General features: G+C 46.7%; 2 protein-coding genes and 1 long non-coding RNA gene across 5 annotated transcripts; all 3 read right to left on the bottom strand.

Moving 5' to 3' along the window:
* Window positions 1-368: 368 nt before the first annotated feature.
* On the bottom strand, window positions 369-21,182 carry LOC117588452. 3 transcript variants are annotated; one of them, XM_034279739.1, is made up of 4 exons: window positions 21,156-21,182; window positions 2,377-2,964; window positions 2,118-2,267; window positions 369-1,996 (listed from the first exon to the last, which is right to left on the bottom strand). In XM_034279739.1, exons 1-4 carry the CDS (start codon window positions 21,174-21,176, stop codon window positions 1,214-1,216), a joined length of 1,542 nt encoding a protein of 513 aa, XP_034135630.1. In that variant the 5' UTR covers window positions 21,177-21,182; the 3' UTR covers window positions 369-1,213. The 3 variants fall into 3 exon arrangements, with proteins under 3 accessions (XP_034135630.1, XP_034135631.1, XP_034135629.1); XM_034279740.1 differs by lacking the exon at window positions 21,156-21,182 and adding an exon at window positions 3,659-3,819 and having other exon boundaries at window positions 2,377-2,927; XM_034279738.1 differs by lacking the exon at window positions 21,156-21,182 and having other exon boundaries at window positions 2,377-3,306.
* LOC117588453 lies at window positions 8,571-14,184 on the bottom strand. The gene is made up of 3 exons (XR_004574138.1): window positions 13,991-14,184; window positions 12,453-12,530; window positions 8,571-8,694 (listed from the first exon to the last, which is right to left on the bottom strand). It is a non-coding gene; the product is annotated as an uncharacterized LOC117588453 (long non-coding RNA).
* LOC117588451 lies at window positions 19,753-22,203 on the bottom strand. Its single transcript, XM_034279737.1, has 4 exons — window positions 22,140-22,203; window positions 21,583-22,081; window positions 20,106-21,514; window positions 19,753-20,053 (listed from the first exon to the last, which is right to left on the bottom strand). The coding sequence occupies exons 1-3, from the start codon at window positions 22,141-22,143 to the stop codon at window positions 20,176-20,178; spliced, it is 1,842 nt and encodes a 613-aa protein (XP_034135628.1). The 5' UTR covers window positions 22,144-22,203; the 3' UTR covers window positions 19,753-20,053; window positions 20,106-20,175.
* Window positions 22,204-22,415: the final 212 nt, after the last annotated feature.

Raw genomic sequence — 22,415 nt, 5'->3', positions numbered from 1 at the left:
CTGTTGCGCGTGCTAAGACTGTTTGCCAACCAGCAAAAGGCGAACACAGAGACGGAGCTCCAGCTGCAGAGGGGAGCATAGCTTGGAGTGCTAATAGCTTAACGCCGGCGCTGGAGATCATAAAGTCGGGTGCAACTCCACACAGAAAACTGATCTCAACGATTACAAGCAGCTAAGGACAACAGGAGATGGTGTACATGCACTTCAATCTTTAACAAATAAGTTGAAAATGAATTCAATTACTCATCTATTTTAGTGCTGTATTTACCGGGTTGTACTTGATCGTTCCAACCTTAATTATAAATGAAGTGACTCAATTTAGCTTAAGTCGTCCTTTTGCCATAGCCCATTCAAAGATTTTTGTACTATTTATGTTCAGATTTCAATCGATTTATTATGCTGCTGGGTGTTGGGGTGGATGAAGGTGTTCTATAAATATGAAAATCGGTTTCTATATGTACTTACATACGAAAAATGCGCGGAAACGATCTATGCATATATATTTACAAATAAATCAGTAGCTGTGAGGCCAAGGGATGTGGGATGAGGGTAAATACGAACTAGTTAAGCACAATGCGTACTGTCAACACTCACGACTATATCACAGATGTCACAAAAACTAAGCTACCAAAAAAAAAAAAGAATGATTCGATAAATGTATGCCGCTTCTCGCTACAACGCTAGGCTTAAACTATGCATATAATATAGGATAATGTAATGTGCCTATGAGCTAGGGTTACACATAATTGAGAGCTTACAACGATGCCACAAATAATACAATTATAAATAGATACAAATACTCGTAATACTTTTCAGTTAGGATGCCGGAAAAGATCTCTGTGCGGAGAGATCTTTGGGGATTTGCTGGTTTTCTGGTTTTCTGGTTTTCTGGTTGGGGGATCTAGCGGTTGCTCTTATGTGACTAGAACGGCAACTGCGGCCAACTGCGGGGGCGGCTTCCTGTGGAATCCTCTACTACGAAGCTCCTACCAACTGGTCTTCCAAAGGGTTACTCACATCTAGCACAAATTCTAATACTTTGCGATGATGGAATGGTCGAACGATCGCAGTGAAAGAGAGAGGTAGAGTGCCATGGGATGACATTCAAATAATTTACTACAACATACCATCTATAGATCGATTTCTGTAGTGGTGCAAGTTTGAAATAGTGTTTGATTGGCGGATTGGTATCGGGGTTGGCTTCGGTTATGTTTCACGTGCGCTGCACGCGTCGCTGCCTCTGCTGTCTGCCTGCTGCCGCCGACTGCCGCTTGCCGCGTCTCCCTCCAATGCCGCCGCTGATCATCGCTGGCTTGGAGACCTCATTGAAGTCCCTGCTATTGGAGCTGGAGCTCGATGTGGAACTGGTTTCACTCCGTAATCGGCTGTAGCTCCGATTCGCCGGCTGCTGTCCACCGGCTTGGCTCTGGCGCTCCCTCTGCGGCTTACGAGGCAGCTGCTGCCGCTGCTGCTGCTGGTGCTGCTGCTGCTGCGGCTTCTGGTGGGGCCGATGGGAGCGTTTCCTCGCCCGCTTGCCGTCGCGCCGGAGCAGCTGCCACATGGTGCGCACGAACTCGTAGTAGTGATGCTTCACGAACCGCATGTCAATGGAGTCCGCCTCGTTGGACAGTCGCATGGAGCCGGTGTTGGCTTCTGAAATGGCACCCGGACCGCCAGTGCCCTTGCTGCGCAATTTGAGTCGCTTGTTCATCTCGTTCCGCGAGATTTGTGGCAGTTGCACGCCCATGCCGCCGGAGAGCCCATTGGGGGATCCGGGGCCACTGCGCCGATGCTTGCGCCGGGGACTGGTCTGATTCACGGCCGTCTCCAGCTCGCAGAGAATGCGCCGAGAGCTGAGCAGCAGCTCCCTCAGTTCCCGTGCTGTGGTCGACTCGCGGGTGATAAAGCGCTGGTCCCAGCGTATCTGGAGTCGCCGCAAAAAGGCAAAGCTGGCCACGTACGTTTGCATGTTGCGGTACCAGCGCTTCAAGGCAATCTGCACGAAAGAAACGGAGAGAGAGAGAGAGAGGGAGAGCACAAGAAGAGCGTCAGTGAGAGGTTGGATCACAGCAGGATCAGCAGGAAGAGGAGAATGGATAAATCATAAATGAACTCACCGTCGAGTTGGGCTTGAGCTTGGGCAGGAACTTGTAGTTTTGCGTATGCAGCGACCACATGGTCATATTCCGTATATCGATCACCGAGTCCTGACTGCTGTTGAGTCCGCGGTACTCCCGGAAGGCGTGGCGCTTCAACTGATTGAAGCTCTACAGAAAAGACAGGAAACAGGAAACAGGAGACAGGAGAGGAGCAAAATGATGATGAATGATTAGCTGGTAATGCCACAGGAGGAGCTAGTCCGAGGTGCTAACTCACCTGCCTAGGTCGTAGGCGGTTGAAGCGATCCCCAACCGATGGATGGTAGGAGCCCCCGCAGGGGTTCACCCACTCCAGGGCTGTGGTGCTCTCGTTGAAGTTGCGGTAGTCAATCCAATTGCTATTCCTCTTCCTGTGCCGCTTGCGCGGCTGCAAGGAATAGCCGGATGAGCCCGTGCCGACGGAGCCAGTGCTGGCACTGAGGTTGCTGCTGAGGGTGGGACTGGGACTGGGACTGGGACTGGCCATGCTGCTGCTGGTGGTGGTGGTGGTGCGTAGGCGATTGGCATCGAGCACCGTGAGGCCGCCGCTGGCGGTGCGCATCGCCATGGTGTGGGCGGGTGCCGCGAGCAGCAAGTTGAGCGCAAGGATGAGGAGCAGGGAGATTAAGTGCGGCAGTTGGTAGCACATATCCGCATTTTCCTGCCGCACGGCCCTTGGACTCCGATGCCCTCCGAGTTGGATCCTCGTCCTGGGCTCGTTGCTCTTCCTGTTCCCGTTCACGGCCGTCTTGGTGTCTTTCGCTGTGGTTGCAGCGCACTGCCAACCAACTGTAGATGGATCCACATCCGTGATTGTGTTTATTTGTGATTCAGTTTCCGTATCGTGAGAGCGGGAGTATATAGGAAAGTACGTAAAATGAGTATCAGCCATGCAAAAGTCTTCAGCCAGGCCCTGATGGGCCCCTAGCTGACGATCAGCCATCGGCGACTTGCGATCGACTCCGACTTCGATCCAAGTACTATTTCCACTACAAAAATCCTTACAGAATGGTCTGCCTTCAGGGGAAGTGAAACTGCAATCTTTCGATAACCTTAAGAATTTTGTTCGGCTTTTTTGACATTTTCTTTTTATGATTTTTTATTTTTGGCGCCTTTTATGGATTTGCTAGATTTTCCAGGGCGAAATCTGGTCGAGAAATGGGACAAACTGTTCAATTTAGACAACTAAATCCAAAGGAGCCTGATCGCTAGATGGGAGCACGCAGAACGGAGCAGCAACTGGAAAACTGGACGATAACTCGGACTTAAAGCGGAAAGCCGATCAAAGCATAAGGAGGCTCAATCCAACCCATCATTTTATTGGATATATTTCAAAGCTGTCTTAGATTGCCTGTTTGTTCGACTGGTGCAAACTATCAGAAATTGCATGCAAAAATCGCACAATTATTAAATAATAATTAATCTAATTTCGAGGACATTTTTTATAAGCTATTGGGTTTCGTTTTGTTTTGTTGTACATATTATATTAGTTAAGAAATGTTTGAAAAAAGTACACACACCGCAATATAGTTGAAATGTTTCGTTCAACAAGGACCCCCGTGGATCCGTGGTAAATGCGCTCCGTTCTATAAGGAAAGTCCGTTGGTAATCCACAATTGATCCGCCGTTATGCGCTCCGTTCTCAGGCTGGGGCACTGACACTTGCAACACAACACTCGAAAAAATAAAATAAGCTCACACAGGAGGAGTTGGTGTCGGTGTCTTGTTAGTTTTTTTTTTGGTTTTGTTGGATGTTTCTTGACTGCTGGAAACTGATGAGCAGATGATCACTTCGCGGACACTTCTGATCACGTCCGAGTATGAAACCGAACTGAACCCAAAGTTGAGCTGGATTCGACCAGCTTTCTTTGTTGAGAGGCAGAGGCTGCTGCTGCTGCTGCTGCTGCGGCTGGGGCCCGCGTCGGAGACAGCTTCGACCAACACCAAAAGACCGAAACTGAAACTGAAATTTAAACTGAAGCGAGCTGAGCGCTCAGTCGACGTCGATCGCTCTGTCGGCGTCGCAGTTGGTGTTAATGTGAAAAATGGAAAAAGAGAAAAACGAACGATACGTTTCGGTTGTGTGTGTGCGTGTGTGTGTCTCTGTCCCTCTGCCTGCCTGGCATTGAGATCGAAAGATCCTCTGGCTAGGCCGCCTGCCTGTGGTCCCCACCTGCACGGTGTCTGTGTGCCTACCTGATCGCTAGTTCGCTCGCTCTTACGCTGTCCCTGTCCCTGTCCCTGTCCCTGTCCCATTCCCTCTGACGGTCTGCCTTCTCTCTCGCTGGCCATATTGTCGCCATTACTTATGGCTCAGTTTCCTTCTCACCCAATCCGGGCCACGGCCACTCACTCAAAGAGAGCGGGAGAGGGAAATGTCTACCTGTTCTGTGCGCCTGCCCCAAAGGCTCTGTCTATGTCTATCTCTTTCACACCGCTGTCCTCCAATTGTGTTTGCATCACACTCTCCACTAGATGCCCGTTAAAAATTACAAAAAAAGGAAAAAGAGATCCCGAAGAGATCGTTGAAGAATATGCCAAAATGTTGAACATTTTGGCAAAGTTTCTAATCAAATAACAAGTTTCTAGAACATTCTCTAGTTGGGCTCTTAATTACTCTCCAACGGCTCTCATGATCGAATCGGGGAATATATATTTTTGAGAGTGTTTCCTGAGCTTCGCTCTGGCACACCTGGTGTCCAGTTATGAGGGTCATTTATGGATTGAACCAGGCTGCTACCTAGGCCCCCTCTGACTCGGATTCGGACTCGGACTCGACTCACTCCCCGCCCATGATGGCTTAAACAATTGGCAGGCTAATTAAATTAAGATTTTTTCGCTTTGTTTGCTGGCAGCATGGAATTGTGGCAGCATTGTCTCTGGCAACAGAATCCTCCTCACAGACAGGCACTCTCTCGTTGCAGGACTCGGGCGGAGGAATTGACTGGCTTTGCATCTAACCGTAAGTGGAATTGCTGGCAGCAGGAAGCAGCCGTGTCTCGCAGCGGGGCCACTCGCCTTGATTTCGCCGCGCGCCACCGGCGCAGGACCCACAGGACTCGCTGCGAGGGATACGCATATATCAAGGTGGCAGCCACCTATTGTGTGCGCTTGTCCTTTGGGAACTGTTTCGGCCGAGGCGGCAGCACAAACAGAAACAATTCGCACCCAAAGAAACAACTTCATCCGGGAATGTTGTTGGGAATGTTGTTCGGAATGTTGGGAATGGGTGTAGGTGTAGGTACGGCTGTGGCTGTATATCTCTATCGATGTACACGATTATTGCATTGATGAGCTCCTGCTGCTCCTGTCGGTACACACATTCACACACACACTCACACACACACAAAGAGTCTCTACGCAAAGAAAACGGAGAGCACCACAGGATGTCCTTTCTGTTTTACTTGCGATTCGTTCTGGACAACAAAAATATTTTGCTACAAAATTGAGTTGTTCTGTGAGGTCCACGATCGCTCTCTCCCTTTCTCTCTGTCTGAATGCATTGTGTCCTGTCATGGTGTAATTTTTTAGCGGCGTATCGAATGCTAAGGATACGCTTTAATTGCCACAACGAACACCTAGCCATCGATCTCGGTCTCGGTTTCGGTTTCGGTCTTCTGCTCGACCTCGGACCACGAGCTGGCATCATTACACGCTGCTTAGCTCCTGTCCCTCTCCTTTACCTTTGCTTAACCTCTACCTAGGCCTTCCCATAACCTTGCTGTTGTGGGTGTGTGCAACAGACGGCAGCGGCAACTGGTAGGAGTGCGAGGTGTTATTTTTTTTGCTTTCGGGGCAAGTTGTTGTGATGTTTTTTGATTATGCGTAAAATTGTTCGCTTTAATTCCCCCAGCAAGTCCCAATGCGTTGTGCCTCCCTTTGGTCAAACGGTTAGTTGCTCGATTTGCCCATTCCATTGTTTTCCGTTTATTTGTTTGTTTGTTTTCAGACGCTCATTACTATTAGCCGTGCAATTGGCATTCGTTATGGGCTTTAATCGGACGGACATCCTCAGCTCTCCCGAGTATGTAGAGAAAGAGGAAAGGAAAAGCGGAGAATATTGGGGAATATTTAATACATTTTATCACCACTCAGCAAAGGAATCCGAAACAATAAAATTAAATTAATTATTCCTCCAAAACAATTACACTTAAAGTACATAAATAAACATTCAAAAATAATTTATTATATTTCTGCGGTGCACCAAAAAAATTATATATAAAAATAGAGAAACAATTTATAAAATCAAAAATCGAATGAAAAAAGTTTGGAAAGAAGTCAAGCAACCTGATTTTTGTTCCTCTCTCAACTCACTTCTCTTACTTACTTACGCTCAACTTGTTCGCTTTTTAGCCAATGAAAAGAAGGAACAATTTTCAGCCAATCAAAAGCGAAAAGAGAAAAAGAGAACCATTGTGTTCGTGTGGCGCGCGTTTTCAGTGTGTGGGTGAGCACATCTTTGAGTGGAAGAGAGCAAGAGAGTGGCCGAGTGGTTGAGCGGCGCGGTTGATGAGTGGCTGAGAGGAGAGACGTTTCGTTGTTGTAGCAGACTCCATCCAGTTCGGGGACAGTCTTCATTTTCACCTATTTTCCTCTTATAATTAGAACAAAATATACTTAGAGCAGCCAGAAGGAAGCTCTTTCGACTCTGTATATCTTTTATATTCTAGTAGCATAGTGTCCCGGCACGTGGGCCGCGACTCTCAAACTCTTCGACTGGTTTCATTCATTAATTTGATGCCAGTTGCTGCGCTGTCGCTGTCGCTGCTTGTAGTTCTGCCGCTGTTGCTGACTCAATGGTGGGATTTTACAGTTAATACCGCTTCGGTGGACTGACGCCATTGCCACGCGCAGGCCTGATAGCTCCTAACCGACCCGATCCGATCCGATCCGATCCCATACGATGCGATCCGATTACCCCTACAGCCGAAGCCACCGAAGTGTGTGCAACGGTAAATGCGAGATGGCCCCAAGAAAGGCAATACAATACCCCAGCACACACACACAGAGACAGTCACATACACACAAATAAGTTCACTCTCCCCCGCAGATCACGCGACAAGTGCTCGACCCCCCGTCAATGACTCACCTAGAGGCGCCGTCAAATGTCTAGCGGAACGTGCCGCCTGGCATGAGGTGGGTCATGGCTTCGTATGTATTTTTCCCGCTCTTACCGGGAAATTCCATGCCAGAGGTGCACGATGAGGCCTACACGGCGGGGGCCAGCTCCCTTTTGGGAGTTTCAGCAATTCAATAAGTCAGAAGTCAGAAGAGAGAAGTGTGTCATTAAATAGTTTCATTTATTATTATGATGCTACATACTCATACAAAAAAAAAAGAGTCATAAAGAGCTAAGTGTATACATAGTTGATCGAGCCTGCGAGGCTATGGTTGGGTATGTGTGCATATGGAAGTGGCGTACATAAATTAAGCGATATAAATAATAATGGATATGCGTGGATTACATATAAATACAATAAATATAATAAATTATTAACGTAGGATAAAGTGGGTGGCAGATGGGGGTTTAGTGGCTTTCTTTTAGCAGCTTGAAAATAGACTTATATGGCATAATGGTGGGGTGATCTCATTTTAGATGCAGGGACTGATGGTGGCGGTTGCTTTTTGGTATTCTTTCATGCTTGGAACTTTGAGAAGGAGATGATCCAGTGGGGGCTGCGGAATGCTTTCCCGAATCCTAGTGGATCTCTTCCTCGTCACGCTGCTTTTCCAGCAGCACCTTGTACTTCTGCTGGACCACGGTCAGCAGCTTGATGGCCTCCAGTGCCACGCCGAACTTGTGGTCTGGGTAGGAGCCTGTGTAGGTGTAGCTGGACATACTGCAGGGCTGGCCATTCATGGCCGTTTCTGCCATGTAAAGGTTGTGGCTCAGCTTTTCAATGATATGCACAAAGGTGCAGTTATAGCTGCTGTGCCCCTTGGTGACGCTCAACATCAGGTGGCGCACAATCATCAGGGCGTCTGCAATCTTGGGCAGCTCCTCGCTAACCTCACCCACTTCGGCCTGATTCTGGTAGATGAACCTCTCGTTGTCATTGTCGAACTTAACCTTTTCGGTCTCCTCGTGCAGCGGATGCGTCAGGTTGAGGCTGTGCAAGGAGTAGCGGTCTATCGCGCCATTCAATGTGACACCATCCTCATTCCAATAGTAATCCAACTAAAGAGACCCAAAAAATAAGCTTTCGCTCGGAAAACACGCACAAATCTCGACTTACCCACTGGCCAATCAGGCAGATGATGGCATCCATGGTCCGCTCGGCCACTTTCTTGGCATTGTCCAGACTTAGCCGCGTTGACATGGCGCTCTTGTGGTACTGGCACAACAATGTCGACGTTGCTTCGGGCGTCACTTTGGTGATGTTCTTCTTCAGATCCAATGACTGATGGTCCGCCGAGCGCTGGTGCACGTGGTGACGATGTGGCAGTATAAGGTGGCGACCACTGAGACGACGCGGCGCTGCCGATGTCCCCGTGGGCCAGCTCGAGGCGACTGTGAGCAGCAGCAGGACACCGAGGAGCCAGTACTTGACGGTAGCTGCAAAGGGAAATGGGGAACGAAATCAGTAAGGAGTGGAATATAAATGGGGTTTTTTCTAGAGGCCTATTATCTGTTCCCATTACAGATAGAAGCACAGGTATGCTACGGTTGCAGATACACACAGATATCCAGTACGGTCTGGCGGGGTTTTATGACGATCGTGATTCAGAGTAGATGAGGAAACACTCACACATTCGGTGAAACCGCACTGCACTTGACGCCACATGGTGGAGGGGCGGCTGTTTAGAGCACTGCTGGGGTTCTGTGTCCTGTGTTGAGAGTCTATCCTCGATCTGGCCTGCACTGGCACTGAGATTGTAGCTGAAAGTGGCCATTTTGGGCGCACACACGATGGGCAGCAGAGACGATAAGCAGGTGACAGACAGAGTTTTTTGGGGCTGTGCAGTTGCACTGGCAGATGAACTGTTTCCCGAATTACACTGGGTCTTGGGTTGAGCAATTTCGTAACGTTAGCTTGGGACTTGGGACTAAGAGCTGATGCTGATGCTGATGCTGAGGCTGAGGGCCGTGTATCGAACTTATGTACTTGGCTCAACGAAATCTTTGAGTTAATGAAGAGTTTAAGGCACACGCGTTGCAATTTATACGAGTCAAATTAGCATTATCGTCGCACGAAGCAAGCCGAGCGCGTGGCCGAGCCGCACGCACACACTCTCATCGATCATTCGGCGCACAGCGTCCAGCAGCAACGTCTTCAACAAGCCCCAGATGACGGCAAAGCTTTCGCGCTTGCGCTTGTAATCGCCAGCCAATGGCAAGGCACACAAACAAAATTGCCTTCACACACATATACACACACATACTTTACACCATACACCCATACACACAAAACTCACACAGAAAAAGGGCTACATAGAATGAATGAATGTGATAAACTATTCGGGGATTGATCTACTCCAGCAGCAGCAGCAGCAGCAGGGCAATGCCGTTTTCCCACATGGTCTACTGTGGGGCCTGACTCACAAATCGCTGGAATCATAATCACAATCACATTATTCCCCGGCCAGTTGCACATATTTTCCCCTTGTTCTTGGTTTTTTTTGTTGTTTTCGCTGGTTTCTTCCTGTCTTGCTGGCCAGTGTGGACTCTGGAGGACGGAGTGGGACAGTGGGAGAGTGTTTGTGTGCGACAGTAATTTATGCACGGAAGCTTCTTGGCCCAAAACGGATGTCAGATTGAATTCTTGGCCAGGGTATTAGAGGGGCCAAACATCGGCAGTGGCAATGCACAATCAATGAACCCATGAACAGAGCGAAAAAACAATTGAGAATCACTTGTTACAAGACAAGACAACCGATTCGTGGATGATCAATCCATGATTAAGTGGCAGCACCCGCTCCAGCTGTAGAGTTAATGAACGGAGAACAAAAATTCGCGGCTGGTGGAGGATCAATTGTGGCACTTGTTGATATTATTGCTGGTGTTTCGCTGTCGCTGTCGCTGTCGCGGTTCGTGTTGTATGTTACTAATGTTGGTGTTGCTTGCCTTGACCGCGACGCGTCGTTCCGTAGGCATTTCCGATCGGATCGCTAAGAACGTGAGCGCAATGGAAACTGAAAGCCGCCGAACGGGCGGCCTACAAAGAGCCAGACATTGGCCAAGGCAACTGGAGAGGCAATAGCATGAAAATATAAGAGACATTCCCTCACAACAAAAACTGGTGGCAAGCCGTCTCTTTCGCGATCTTCACCCACTCTTTGACGACTACACACATAACAGGGACCGGAGCCTAGTAGATACTCGAGGAGTTACTCATACGCATCGGTGACACGCGTCAATGCAGCATTTGGCAGTTGAACAAAAAACACTCGGCAGCAACGCCGTTGGCCCCCAGGGAGTACTAACCATTGACGGGGGTAAAGCCTGCTGCCAGAGAGATTTCCCTGCCGAATTGCGTACTCGACTTGCGGCTCCGACCTATGGCGACTTCCGTTTCATGCAGAGGGGCAAATTCCTTGTAGCGCCTGACGCAAAGGAGGCACTCAATGGGGCATTTGGGTAGACCCAGATTCCAGATTCCAGATTTCTTCCAGATATTCTGGGTTTGCTTGAAAATACTTTTCGAGGGTTTTTCTCGCCCTGTTGGGCATTTTATAATGGATCCGTTTCCCAAAATCGTTACTTGCCAATGCAAATTCTACTTCCAGCCCCTGGCTTACTTTATGTTTGCTCAAGGGAATACTCTTCTCTTTAATTGATTAAAGTGTATATGCTTTGGTTTTCCATTCTTTGGCAGGGCTTAGCGCCTTACAACTTGAGAGGTATTCGAATCTGCACTACTTTGTGGTCTGTTATTTGTCACACTTGATGAGGTGCGACCCTTAACGAAGTTCCGTCTTAGCTTAGTGCTTCCCTATTTAGAAATGAACACCAATGGACGAGTACTTCCAGAGTGACGTGTCACGCATCCGCATCTCGCAGTATCAATCAAAACAAAAATAGCAGCAGCAGAGCAGAGCGGAGCGGAGCGGAGCTAAACGGAAACCTCACTGAGGTTTATCTCAAGCAGGAACGAAGCTGTAATAGCTCATTCATCGGTCCATGCCGAGCCAGACTACGGGTCGTCATCATGCCGAGCAAACTGCACCGATGCAACCGCAACGCAAGCGGATGTGACGTGTGCCACGCCAATGGAATCGAATCAATAGAGTGCCAGAATGCTACTGTTACACACGCGACTGGCAATGAGGAATTATCATTATCGAGCATTGAAAGGATGGATTGGGGACTCATAACTTCATACCTTACAAGAAAATGCCCAGCGGACGATAGTTTCAATTGCTGTGATGGCTGCAACATACATAAATATAGCATACAAAACGCTGATACTCCTTCCAATGTTGAACTTGAGACGTCACGGGCCCAGTTCACGAGTATTTTCTTGACAGAGTCGCCGCTGATTGTATGAAAATAAACCATGACGCCAGGGCTTATAGCCGTAAAACTTAGAGTCTCGCTTCGAGAAAGTACACCGCGGTGTAAAGAGCAAACTTCAATTGTCGTCACCTGTGGTCCCGGTGTCCGGTGCGCGGTGCCTCACAACCAGTCTAACTGACCACAGACACTTGATTCTGGCTGTAAGTCGATTTTTAGGCAGGTATTAGGGTAAACCACCGAGCAACGAGCAACGAGCAAAGCCAAAGCCTCCTTTTGTTTGCCTTTCTGTTTAGATGCTCTCCCTCTCTCTCTCTCTCTCTCTTTGCGACGGATGCACGGTGGCCCCACTGCGTCATCGCCCATTCATGGGCAGAGATTAGACTGAATCGTTTCAAGGGGGCACACTCATTTGTTTGGGCAGCGCATTATGAATGAACGGACTGGTACTGGGACTGGGATTGGGACTGGGACTGGGAAGCACCTGTTGCTTGGCTCTTGCTTCAGTTTTCGCCACTAGGCGAATAGGCAAGCCAAACAATGGTAATGAGCCTGCAGCCGGGTCTGGCCAAAGATGAGGGCAGTGCTATTTTTGGCACTGTCGATCCCATTCTCCCGAGTCATCATGGGGAGGCCCAAAACCGAACATTGAAACAAGAATTGTGGCGCTCGCAAGCAAACATTGCACGCAATGGACGAAATTGAGATGGAGATGGAAATGGGGCTCGAGGTGCGATGTCAGGTGTGACGCACTTGGGCTTCCACCGAACCGTTCTTTAATCGCTTTCAGTTCCTGTTCACACTAAGCATACGCCACGTGGTACATAGGTCAGGTATAGGTACAAGAAATGCTAACTCACCTCAGGGCAGTCAATGGCAATTGAAGACGTCACCAAGCTGGCGATGGCACGGACACAGGCACAGATCCAAAGCTAGTGCTGAAAGAGAAAAGGGGCAAATCTGTGGTAATAATAGTCGAAAATTGGGCATTGCTTTAGCTTTAGCCACGACCGATTACACTGCCCGACACGATTTTTCCTCAAGAAACCAATCGAATTTTCCAGAGTATTTAAAGTCAGAATTTCGTAAAATAAAACAGCAGAAAAATCATCACTTTTGCATTTGAAAGCTGAATATTTCCCAGACGGTAAGCTAAAACCACAAAGTGGTTTTTAGCTGCAATTTTAAGATACTTCAATTAGTATTTCATAATAGCAAAGTTCTTTACAACAAAAAAAACCCCGCTATCTGTGAAAAAAACGTAATAAAACAAGTACCAGTTTTGAAAAATTCTTCAAAAGAAAATTATCTATAAAAAACAAACCATAATTAAAAAAAATGGAATGCCCCAAATCTATCAGAAAAAGTAGGTTTAATTGCTTGACGAAAAAAAGTTAGTCTTTTCCTAGACTCGGACTTTTATGATATTTATTTAAATTTTAAAATAAGGCCAACGGAAAAATAGCAAAGACAATTTAAATAGTTTTCTACACAATAACAACGCGACAAAATACGAGTATGAATGTATTTACATGACACTGACATGAAGCTGTTTTCTACACGGAGTTAAAAAGCTTCGGCCGAGCTTTTTTCACACGATCTCGAATGTTTCGTGCGTTCGTCGTCAGGTGTCGCCATGGAGACATGTAAATTGGCCGTTTGGGTGGTACACGTTCGGGGAGGTTCATCCGGGCGTGGCAGCTAGGTATTTGGATCTGTCAAATTCTGCTTTATCAGCCATGAATCACCGACTAATGGTGACAACCGAATGCAATGACTTGTTCCCATCGTATTTCCCCCCCCAGCCCAGCGGCACATCTGTGGGCCTTTGATTTATTTGTAGAGCTCTGCAAGATATGGAATCACACACATCATTGTCAGCAGTATTGGCATGACGACTGCAGAGCCATAACAACAACAGTCATCGACGTGCGCCGCCGGCACCTGTCTCTGTGGGATGTTCCGGAAAACGGTAATATTGAAGCCGTCGAAAGAATCTAATTGGGACTGACTTTATTTGTATGCCATTATATTATACCAAATGGATCAATTAAATGAAGGAAAGGAATATAGCAACTACTGAATGATATTCTCTCTTATTCAGATAAACATTTATACATGTACAAACATAAATGCTGCTTGGATACTCTACACAAAGAGGTCGTCGACCTTTCTGCTTTTAAATTTGTATAGAGTGACAAAGGAAAACCCCTTTTTTGAAACGGGCCAGTACGCTCTGGATAATTCTTGGAACACCCCACCAATACATTCCTTTCTCTTTCCTACATACTTTGACATGCTCTCTTTTCGCCTGGCCGCATCTGACTTTTGCTCATTAAAACACTTGGCTGCCCTGTGCCGCCGACGATATTGGTGTTTGTGGAATATGTTAACTCACCTTGACAGCTGGTAAGTCGTCTACAATCGCGTCACGTGATGAATGCCTTATCTGTGTAAGCAACAGGTCTACCCACGGTTATTAAAGAACGACAGAAACTCACGAAAAAATCCCCGAACGCCGAGGGCTTTTTGGCTTGAACTTTTGGTACAAAGAGGCGGCGGCACAGATGAGGTGTCCAACCGGCGAGGTCGAGAGATGAAACAATACTGAACCGAGTCGACCGGCAGCTCATCATCAGTTTGCTTACCCCCAGCAGGCACTCATTGTCAGCACCTTCATATGTATGTACATCATATCTGGTTAGTTCTTATGAGGATGAAATACATATGTAGGTACATATGTAGATCCAATTTATGAGAAATGCATCTGATATGAAGATTTTCTGACAACAGGTTCGTGCACGTCATGATGATACAAAATATGTACACACATTCATACATACATGTGTATTTATATTCGTTTTTTACATTATACTCGTCTGGAGCATGTCTCGGCTGTATGGCAGGTTGGTGTGTGCCTTGGCTGTCAAGTTATTTGGTGCGTGTCTCTGCTATGTACGTTATGTGATGGCCCCCAAGGGGTTTTTTCTCTTCTTGCCACCCCTGTCTGGTGCAGAAAATGCATTTGCCTCTGACATTTGCACTTGGTACATGATTAGTTGCCACGAGCTAATTGTTCTTCCTCCTCCCGAACCAACCAGCCTTATGGCTGATTAGCTATTAACCGACGTTGCTCAGCCAAAACCCAGGCTCAGGTCCAAACATCTTACTGAACTTGGCCTGTTCCAGTGTGCGCCAATCGAAGCGTTAGAATTTCACGCTTGAACTGCACACTGAAATTTTTCTCTCCCCCAGTGGGCCCAGCCAGTCCAGCCAGGCTGCCTCCTGTCCAGGTGAGAGTGGAAGTAGATGTGGATGTGCAGGCGGATGTTCATCTGGTTGGGTCACCGCTGGCTGTCTGTCTGTGGGGCCAAGTCAACCATTGCATAAAGCGCATTAAAGCGCATTTAATGCCTCTGCCATCGCCACTTGCCCCACCACCCAGGGCCAGCCCGGCTGGATGGGTCTCCATACCGATTGCCCAAATCTCGTTGCATACTTCAAGGCGAGGGACTGCGAATGGGCTTGCAGAGATTTTTGATTTATGATTCGCTTTCAGGGAGCTGCTGCCTTTGGCATATTTAACCATTAATCATGGAAATGCACTCGCCCTTGCACTTGAATTCCCATTCTTCCAGAGCTAGAAACAAACCAGCTTCAATCTGTACACATAAACTATTTATTTTAGTATATATCAATATATATATATATATATATGTATATAAGTGTATATATAGGTGTATATTCTTGGTATTGTTTGGTGTAGTAAAGTACTCTCTCGCCTGGTGCACCAATTTCTCCTCCTCCTCCTGCTCCTTCTCTTCTGCTCCTCCAAATGTCCCTCACGATCCACTGCTGCGAGATGCCTTCGGCCGTGGGATGGGCGTCCAGGAGTTGGATAGCTTCTGCATGCACTATCTGCAGAATATACACACATTTTATCTATATATGAAGTGATTCACTGAATTATATAAGGTTGAGTGTGTTTTCTTGCCTTTGTTTCCTATTGTTCCTTAGCTTGACTTCGTTATGTGTCGTCAGATGATTGTTCGTACTTTCGGTTGCTTTTTGAAAATCGACTAAACTTAATCCCGATCTGATTTGTTATCCTGTGATCGATCCTCTCTCGCCACATTCTATGTACAGACGTGTTCCAGGGAGTGATCCCCGGGCTCTCCTCAGGTATTTACACAAGATATAGAAGAAATATCCCTCGATCCATCTTCTTTCCTGCTTATAATCACTAGACTATGCGTAGTTTTCCCCCAATCTTCCACCTAGGGCGATAAGCCCAACAGAAAGGCTAAAATAAAGAGTTATTAAAATAATAGATCATGCTTTCTCCCCTTCTACCTTAACCGACTCTAAAAATTGTATATATGTATATACAATCGTGTCTCTGACTGTACCGCACACAGAAGTCTGTGTGGAAATATTTAGGTATCTTTGGGTTTTCATTTTCATTTTGTTTTTGTTTTTGTTTTTGTGTGGAATTCTGTGGAATTCTGTGGACTTCAGTTAGCACTGCTAAAGTACTTTAGTCGGTGGTAACTGCATTCTCGGATGTAGTCTTTGGTTGTTCACACAAACATACTGTGGATAAACATTATTAACAATTGAACAACGGTAATTACAATTGCACGACATCAACAACGGCAACATATCAGATCATCAGCAACAATATCACCGAACATCGGAGTTGGAGAAGTGGATACAGGGTCGCAGGAGTAATACAATTGCATAGCTGGCTCCTCCACGGCCCTGTTCCACTTCGATGCTGTGTCAGTCCGTTCCACTCCCACTCCCAATCAGTTTGATTCAGTGCCAAACCACCCCATCCCGTTCCACCGTTCCACCGTTCCACCGTTCCCCCGTTCTGGTCCGATGGTATTACTGCTGATGATGCTGATGAACTTGGACTTAATGTATATTGTATAATGCATTATTATCTTATTATCTTGATACAATTACGAGTATTGTAGAGACACATATACCGGTGTTTTCATATACATAAGTATGTATTTATCTATGCACATTCAATGCTAAATCAATCGAAAAAAAATTACACCCATATGGTGCTATCGTACATAGAATATGGTATGTATCGTATATAGAGTATACATATATACAACTATCAAAAATAGGACAAATAGAACTGGAGAGTTGCTTTGGCTTCATTTGACATTCAATTCTTTTTAGTTTTAATTTAGTTTTTTTTTATTTTAGATTAGCTCTTCATCTCTGCAGAGTTAGTTTTAGTTTAGTTATCCCGACGTCGCCCTAAGCCATTCTCTTTATTATTATTTGTTTTTGTTTTTGGTTTTGCTAATTTGCTTTTACGAGTATGTATACACATTGATTGTAACACAAGTAGAATGAAGATTGGATAGAGCAACGCGAACAACAGTTAGGAAGATGAGCAAAAAACATGGACTGCGACCAAGAAGGATCGCACTGACTTGTAAATAGTTGAGATACTTTCATATGTCCATATGTATATGTAGATATATAATATATGTATATGTATATGTATATGTATATGTATATGTATATGTTTATGTATATGTATATGTATATGTATATGTATATGCATATGTATGTTTGTCTCTATGTATGTACATAAATGTATAGATATCTGTATATTAATGGTTTTCTTTTGTTAGTTTTATAGATATAGATCGGTAAATATGTATATCTGTATATGTATTTGTATATGCTACTACTGTTCTCTCAACACACATTAAAAGTGAAAGTTAACTTTGGGTTACCGCATTGAGTTACGCACACATGGAAATCGAAGTCTAAAAACACATTCTGGGCACATCGAGATACATTTTGTTAAATAGTTTTCTTGTTTAGCTTTATCTGTATATCTTTAAATATGTATTTGTATAATAAGTATATTGGTATATGTATACTCATATGTAGTTGCATCCCGATTCGATCTGGAAGATGTATCCCCCCCCCCATCTACATGCCTACTCATTGTCCTCATCCTCATCATTTCTTTATCATCCCGCGGGATGTCATTGACCAAATTGACAAGGCCAAATGCCATATATAGAAACACACTTGATTGATTGCAATATTGACTGATTGTTTGTTTTTTTTTCTTCTAACCCCCCATCCCAGTCCATCCCCAAACTCTGTTTGCCAATGGCGGCTGCAAATTTTGCAATTTTTCAATTTGAGTTTTTTCGTTAATTAGTTTTCCACCTTCCAACCTGGGATGATTTTCTTCGTCTGCTTATTTTGCTGCTGCGGCTGCTGCTTCTGCTTCTGTTTGGTGTTCGCTTTAGCTTTGCTTTCAAATCGTAATACTTTAAATGTAACATTAAATATTCAACGCGAACATTAACAATTAACTTAGATTTTCGTTTCGCTTCGTTTCGATTCGATTTTGTTTGGGTATTTTTTGTTATTATTTGCCTTTGTGTAAGCTCAGATTGTACATACAAATTACATTTATTGTGTGGTTTACATTGATTAAAACTCTTGAGTCTGTAGACACTTATCGTTATTCGCTGCGGATATAAATATAATATGCTTGAGTATATTCTGAATATGGGTGGGCCTGTGTAGGTATTTATTGTTGTGTTATTGAGGGAACCATGGGAGCGCCTGCCCCTCAGATGAGTTTGTACAGTTTTGTCTCTGGGGTTCCCTTGTTGATTGTGTGTGATGCTTGTCTCGATTATAATTGAGGCTGCAACTACAGCTCAATAAATGTCTCGGTACAGCAAAAAAAGAAGAGGGACATTCCCAAAGGACTCTCCCAAATGCCAATGCATCGATACAACAAAAAAAGATCACTCCCTAGACACACGGGGTGATCGCTACGTCTCAACGACTGCCGCTTCTGTCCTTCTTTGGATCTATCAAAATTGGATCCCGCTTAAATTCCCTTTTCGTACAAAAATATGTTTACACTCTCTGTTACTCCGCTCTTCGTCCTCCTCTTCTTCGTCGCTTTGTCTTCCTCCAGCTCTAGGCCCAGGTCCAACACTTCCCTGCCGATTCTAGACTAGCCAGCTTCGATTTCGATTCGATTCGATTTCGGTTACAAATTGTATGCAAATTTATGAGAATAAATATTTAAATTATCTCTATCTGTATCTGTATATGTATCTTTATCTTTCTGAGGGTTGTACTACAGTTATTCTTGTCATGTTGGTTGTCCGATGAGGTCCGTCGTGGGTCTGCATTTGGTTGTGATCCTTCCCTGTTCCCTGAATTCATTACTTGTACTTTTCCCTATTTCCTCCCCAATTGTTTGTCCACAACCGAGCTCACTCGCCATGCTCTCGCCACTCGCCATTCGACCAATACCGTTATCGTTTACGTTACTTGTACCGTTACAGTTACTTGTACTCTTATTGCTCACCATTATACTCTGTTACCGCTAGGACTACTGTTACTGGGTTCCAGTGTGTACTGCGCTGCAGTGTTTTGAACTAACTGTACCGTGCTGTAGTTAGTAATCGCATTACTGTTTGCTGTGTGCTTGTACTGTGGCGTTTATTTTATTGCTACGTTTACCATTAGTCCCCCTGCTTATCCTACATTGACTAGAGCTTCTCTCACCGTTACTCGTTACTCGCTACTCGCTACTCGTTAGTGCGATTCATTTCATTCGTGGTTGCCGCTTGCATTACTTTTGTTGCATGTGTTTGTGTTTCTATTGCTTCATTTACTATTACTTGTACTTTGCTTTTCAGTTAGTTATACTTTTACCGTTTTTGCATTATTCGCTACTTTGCTTACTGTTAGTGTTGCTGCTAGTGTTAGTGTCCGTGTGACTGAGTTTGAGTCAGGTGTAATTAGTGTTTCAGGCACGGTTATGGTTCCAATTACTTATACACATCGCACTCCCCATTTCTATTACGATTGCACACGTTTTATCTCACATTTCTAGTCTCTCGTTCAGTTACTGTGTTAGTTGTCGTTAAATGTTACCGTACCACCATGACTGTTTGTCCGTTACAATGATTGATGTCTCGTTACTCTTGCTTGGTTGATATGTGTGTAATACATATGGTACCTATCCCAAGTAGTAATTTCCGGAAAGATGTCTGCTAGTAGAACTCATCGGTGCCAATAGTTCCGCTGCTCGTAATCTTGCTTATAAACTGTTCCAACTAGTTATGTTTTTGTTTTTGTATCTAGTATTTCGGTAGCTCTAAAATGTGATTTACTAACTGTGTTCAATAAAGTATTACAAATATTATTTGACTCTGCAAGAGAGTGTTTGCTGCGAGTTGCTGTTAATGGTATTCAAAGTGGGAATACGGGTCTCTTCCGCGACATTTAGATTGAAAATTGCGGTTACTCTTAGTTGGCTTGTTCGCTGCCGTTTGCTTTTGTCTGGCGTTGAAGTTCGCTTTAGCTGTCGGCTTCGGTTTCTTCTAATGGTTAACAAATGATACGAATATTTCCGGATCTCAGAGATACAAGTAGCTCGCTGCAAGGAGACAATAAAGCCGAGAGCCCCTACAAAATGGTTCCACACTTACCCTTTGCTGAACGGCCAGGATCTGTTTAGGGGTCAGTCCCAGAGCTTTACTTGCCTCTGCGTCCCCCGACCTATTTAACGAATAGATCCTTGAGTGTGGAGCACAGCGAAGCATCGCACGTGTCCTTCGAGTCGTCCTCCTCGCCCTTGCTAAACCAATTCAGTGTGGATCGCATGGCCCGTCCAGCCTGCGACTGTGCCCCACTGCCCACAGACGCCCGGCTGCGTCGAGCTCCGGCTGGACTGCTCGTGGCGCTGTTCGACTCCTTGGGCACAGCCCCGCGGGCAGCCGACGATGTGGAGGCTCCGCCCGAACTCCCTGCCCCCGGCATGCCGGCATTGGAGCCCTTGCGAAGGAAACCCTCGATCGCAGTTCCCAGCATTGTGGCGTCCACAATGTTCGCCTTGGTGGTGTCGGCCCAACTCTTTTGCTTGCTGCGAGGCTTGAGCTTCGGCTTGCCGGAGTCCCCGCCCAGCGGGTCCTTCTTCTGCAGTCGGTCCAGCATATCCTTCGAGAGTGCCATGGCCGTGCTCTTGCTGCGCACACTCTTCTTGCGGGCCATCGGCTGAGTGCGACTTGCCGGCTTGCCAAACCACCCGGATATGGCCGCCGAGCTGTTGTCCTGCGCCTCAGTCACCAGCTGCTTGGCATTGTTCAGGATCGAGACGTCAAAGCTATTGGATCGCGTGGAGCGGCCTGCATTTGGGTCCAGCAGCGAGCTGCTGCTTGCCACTGCCGCCTGTCCCCCAGTGTTGGCCGTGGGCGTGGGCGTGGCGCTGGTTGCGCGACCTCGCGCGGCATTTTGGAACGTTTGACTGAGGAAGGGGCTACTTCCAGCCGTTGCCGCTGAAGAGCTGGCACTGGCACTGGAGCTCCCCTCCGGCTCCGAGCGGTGCATGTCCATGGCCGAGCTGGTCAAAGAGCTAAAGATTCCAGCGATGTCCGTACGGCTACCCAGCAGGCCAACTCCGCTGCCCGACTTCTTACGCCGTGTCGAGGCCCTGGCCGATGACGGCGGCTGGGGCGAGATGCTCATCTGCGATGCAGACGCGTGTCCCTGTCCGTGTCCATGTGCTTGGCCGTGTGTCTGTGTCTGCGTCTGCGGCTGCGCCTGCGGCTGTGGATACTCCGAGGCCCGGCGAAAGCTGCTAGCCGGCTGCGGCTGGGGGCACTCCGAGAAGCGGCGATTGGTGTAGCGCCTGCCCGGTGCCGCTGTGCCGGCCTCGTCAACGGTCTGCACCTCGCAGACCTTCTCGTTGCTGGAGGTCCACAGCTTCAAGCGCGCCTTCCGCGACTGCAAGTAAATGTCATCCATAATGTCCAGCTGCAAGTTGTGAATGCTGCCGATGGGATCTGTCGAAGGAGGACCCGTGTTGCTCTCCCGCCGTGAGTTGAGCACGCGGCTGCTTCTGCAAGAACGAACAAACGAAAGGCATTCATTTATTTCCCACAAGTCTGTGGCTGTGGCGAGTCTTACCCATTGCTGCTGGGATAGGCGGCCACCGATTCGCGTCGCGAACGTCCAAACAGAGTTGTGGGCACCTTGGAGATGGTGACCACCGAGTGGCGGCGTCCAGACGGTGCCGGCGCTTGTGAGAGGGTGGCGAGAAAGGCGGCCTCCTTGGGCGATGGTCCGGAGCCCTCGCCGCCGCGCTCGGAGAGTCGCCGCACCTGACTGGCGGTGATTCCATCGGTCACCTGCTGCGAGGGCAGCGAGTGCTTGCGCGCCTCGCGCGGATCCCGCCATGGGGAGAGCAAATATGGGTTCACGGGTGAGTCAATGTCCAGACTGGCGCGATTCGAGAATGTTGTCTCCGAGCTATCCTCCAGTTCCTCCGGCAGGTTGGACTCCTCCACAACAATTAAAGGCTCCGGCTTACCGTGCACCTGCGGTGGCTGTGGCGTATTCTGATTGCCTCCAGAGCCAGAGTTGCCACCATAGCGGTTGAATTGCGAACCACGTAGGCGCAGCGCATCTAAAGATATCAGCAATCGTAGTACCCATTTCAGTGATTTAAAGGGTCTGCCACTTACCCATCTTAACAAATTCTCAAGTTGCCAGCCAGTGGAAAAAGTTCTTCTGATTTCCTGCTTACCTTTAAATAGAAGAGTTAACAAATGGAACATGGAATATAATCATATAATAGATTTATTATCGCAGTTTTTTATGACACAATTTTTGGATTAACAAACTCCCTTGTGGCCATTTTTGCATTATTTTTTTTAATTCTATCTGTATCGAGATCGGTTTCGGTTTCGGTTTCGGTTTCTTTTACTTGTATCTGTATTAATTTGTGTAATTTTGTGTGT

Source organism: Drosophila guanche, unplaced genomic scaffold (assembly GCF_900245975.1).
Source record: "Drosophila guanche unplaced genomic scaffold, DGUA_6, whole genome shotgun sequence".
Lineage (NCBI taxonomy): Eukaryota > Metazoa > Arthropoda > Insecta > Diptera > Drosophilidae > Drosophila > Drosophila guanche.
Note: the sequence above shows the minus strand (reverse complement) of the source record. Positions and strands in the feature narration are given on the sequence as shown.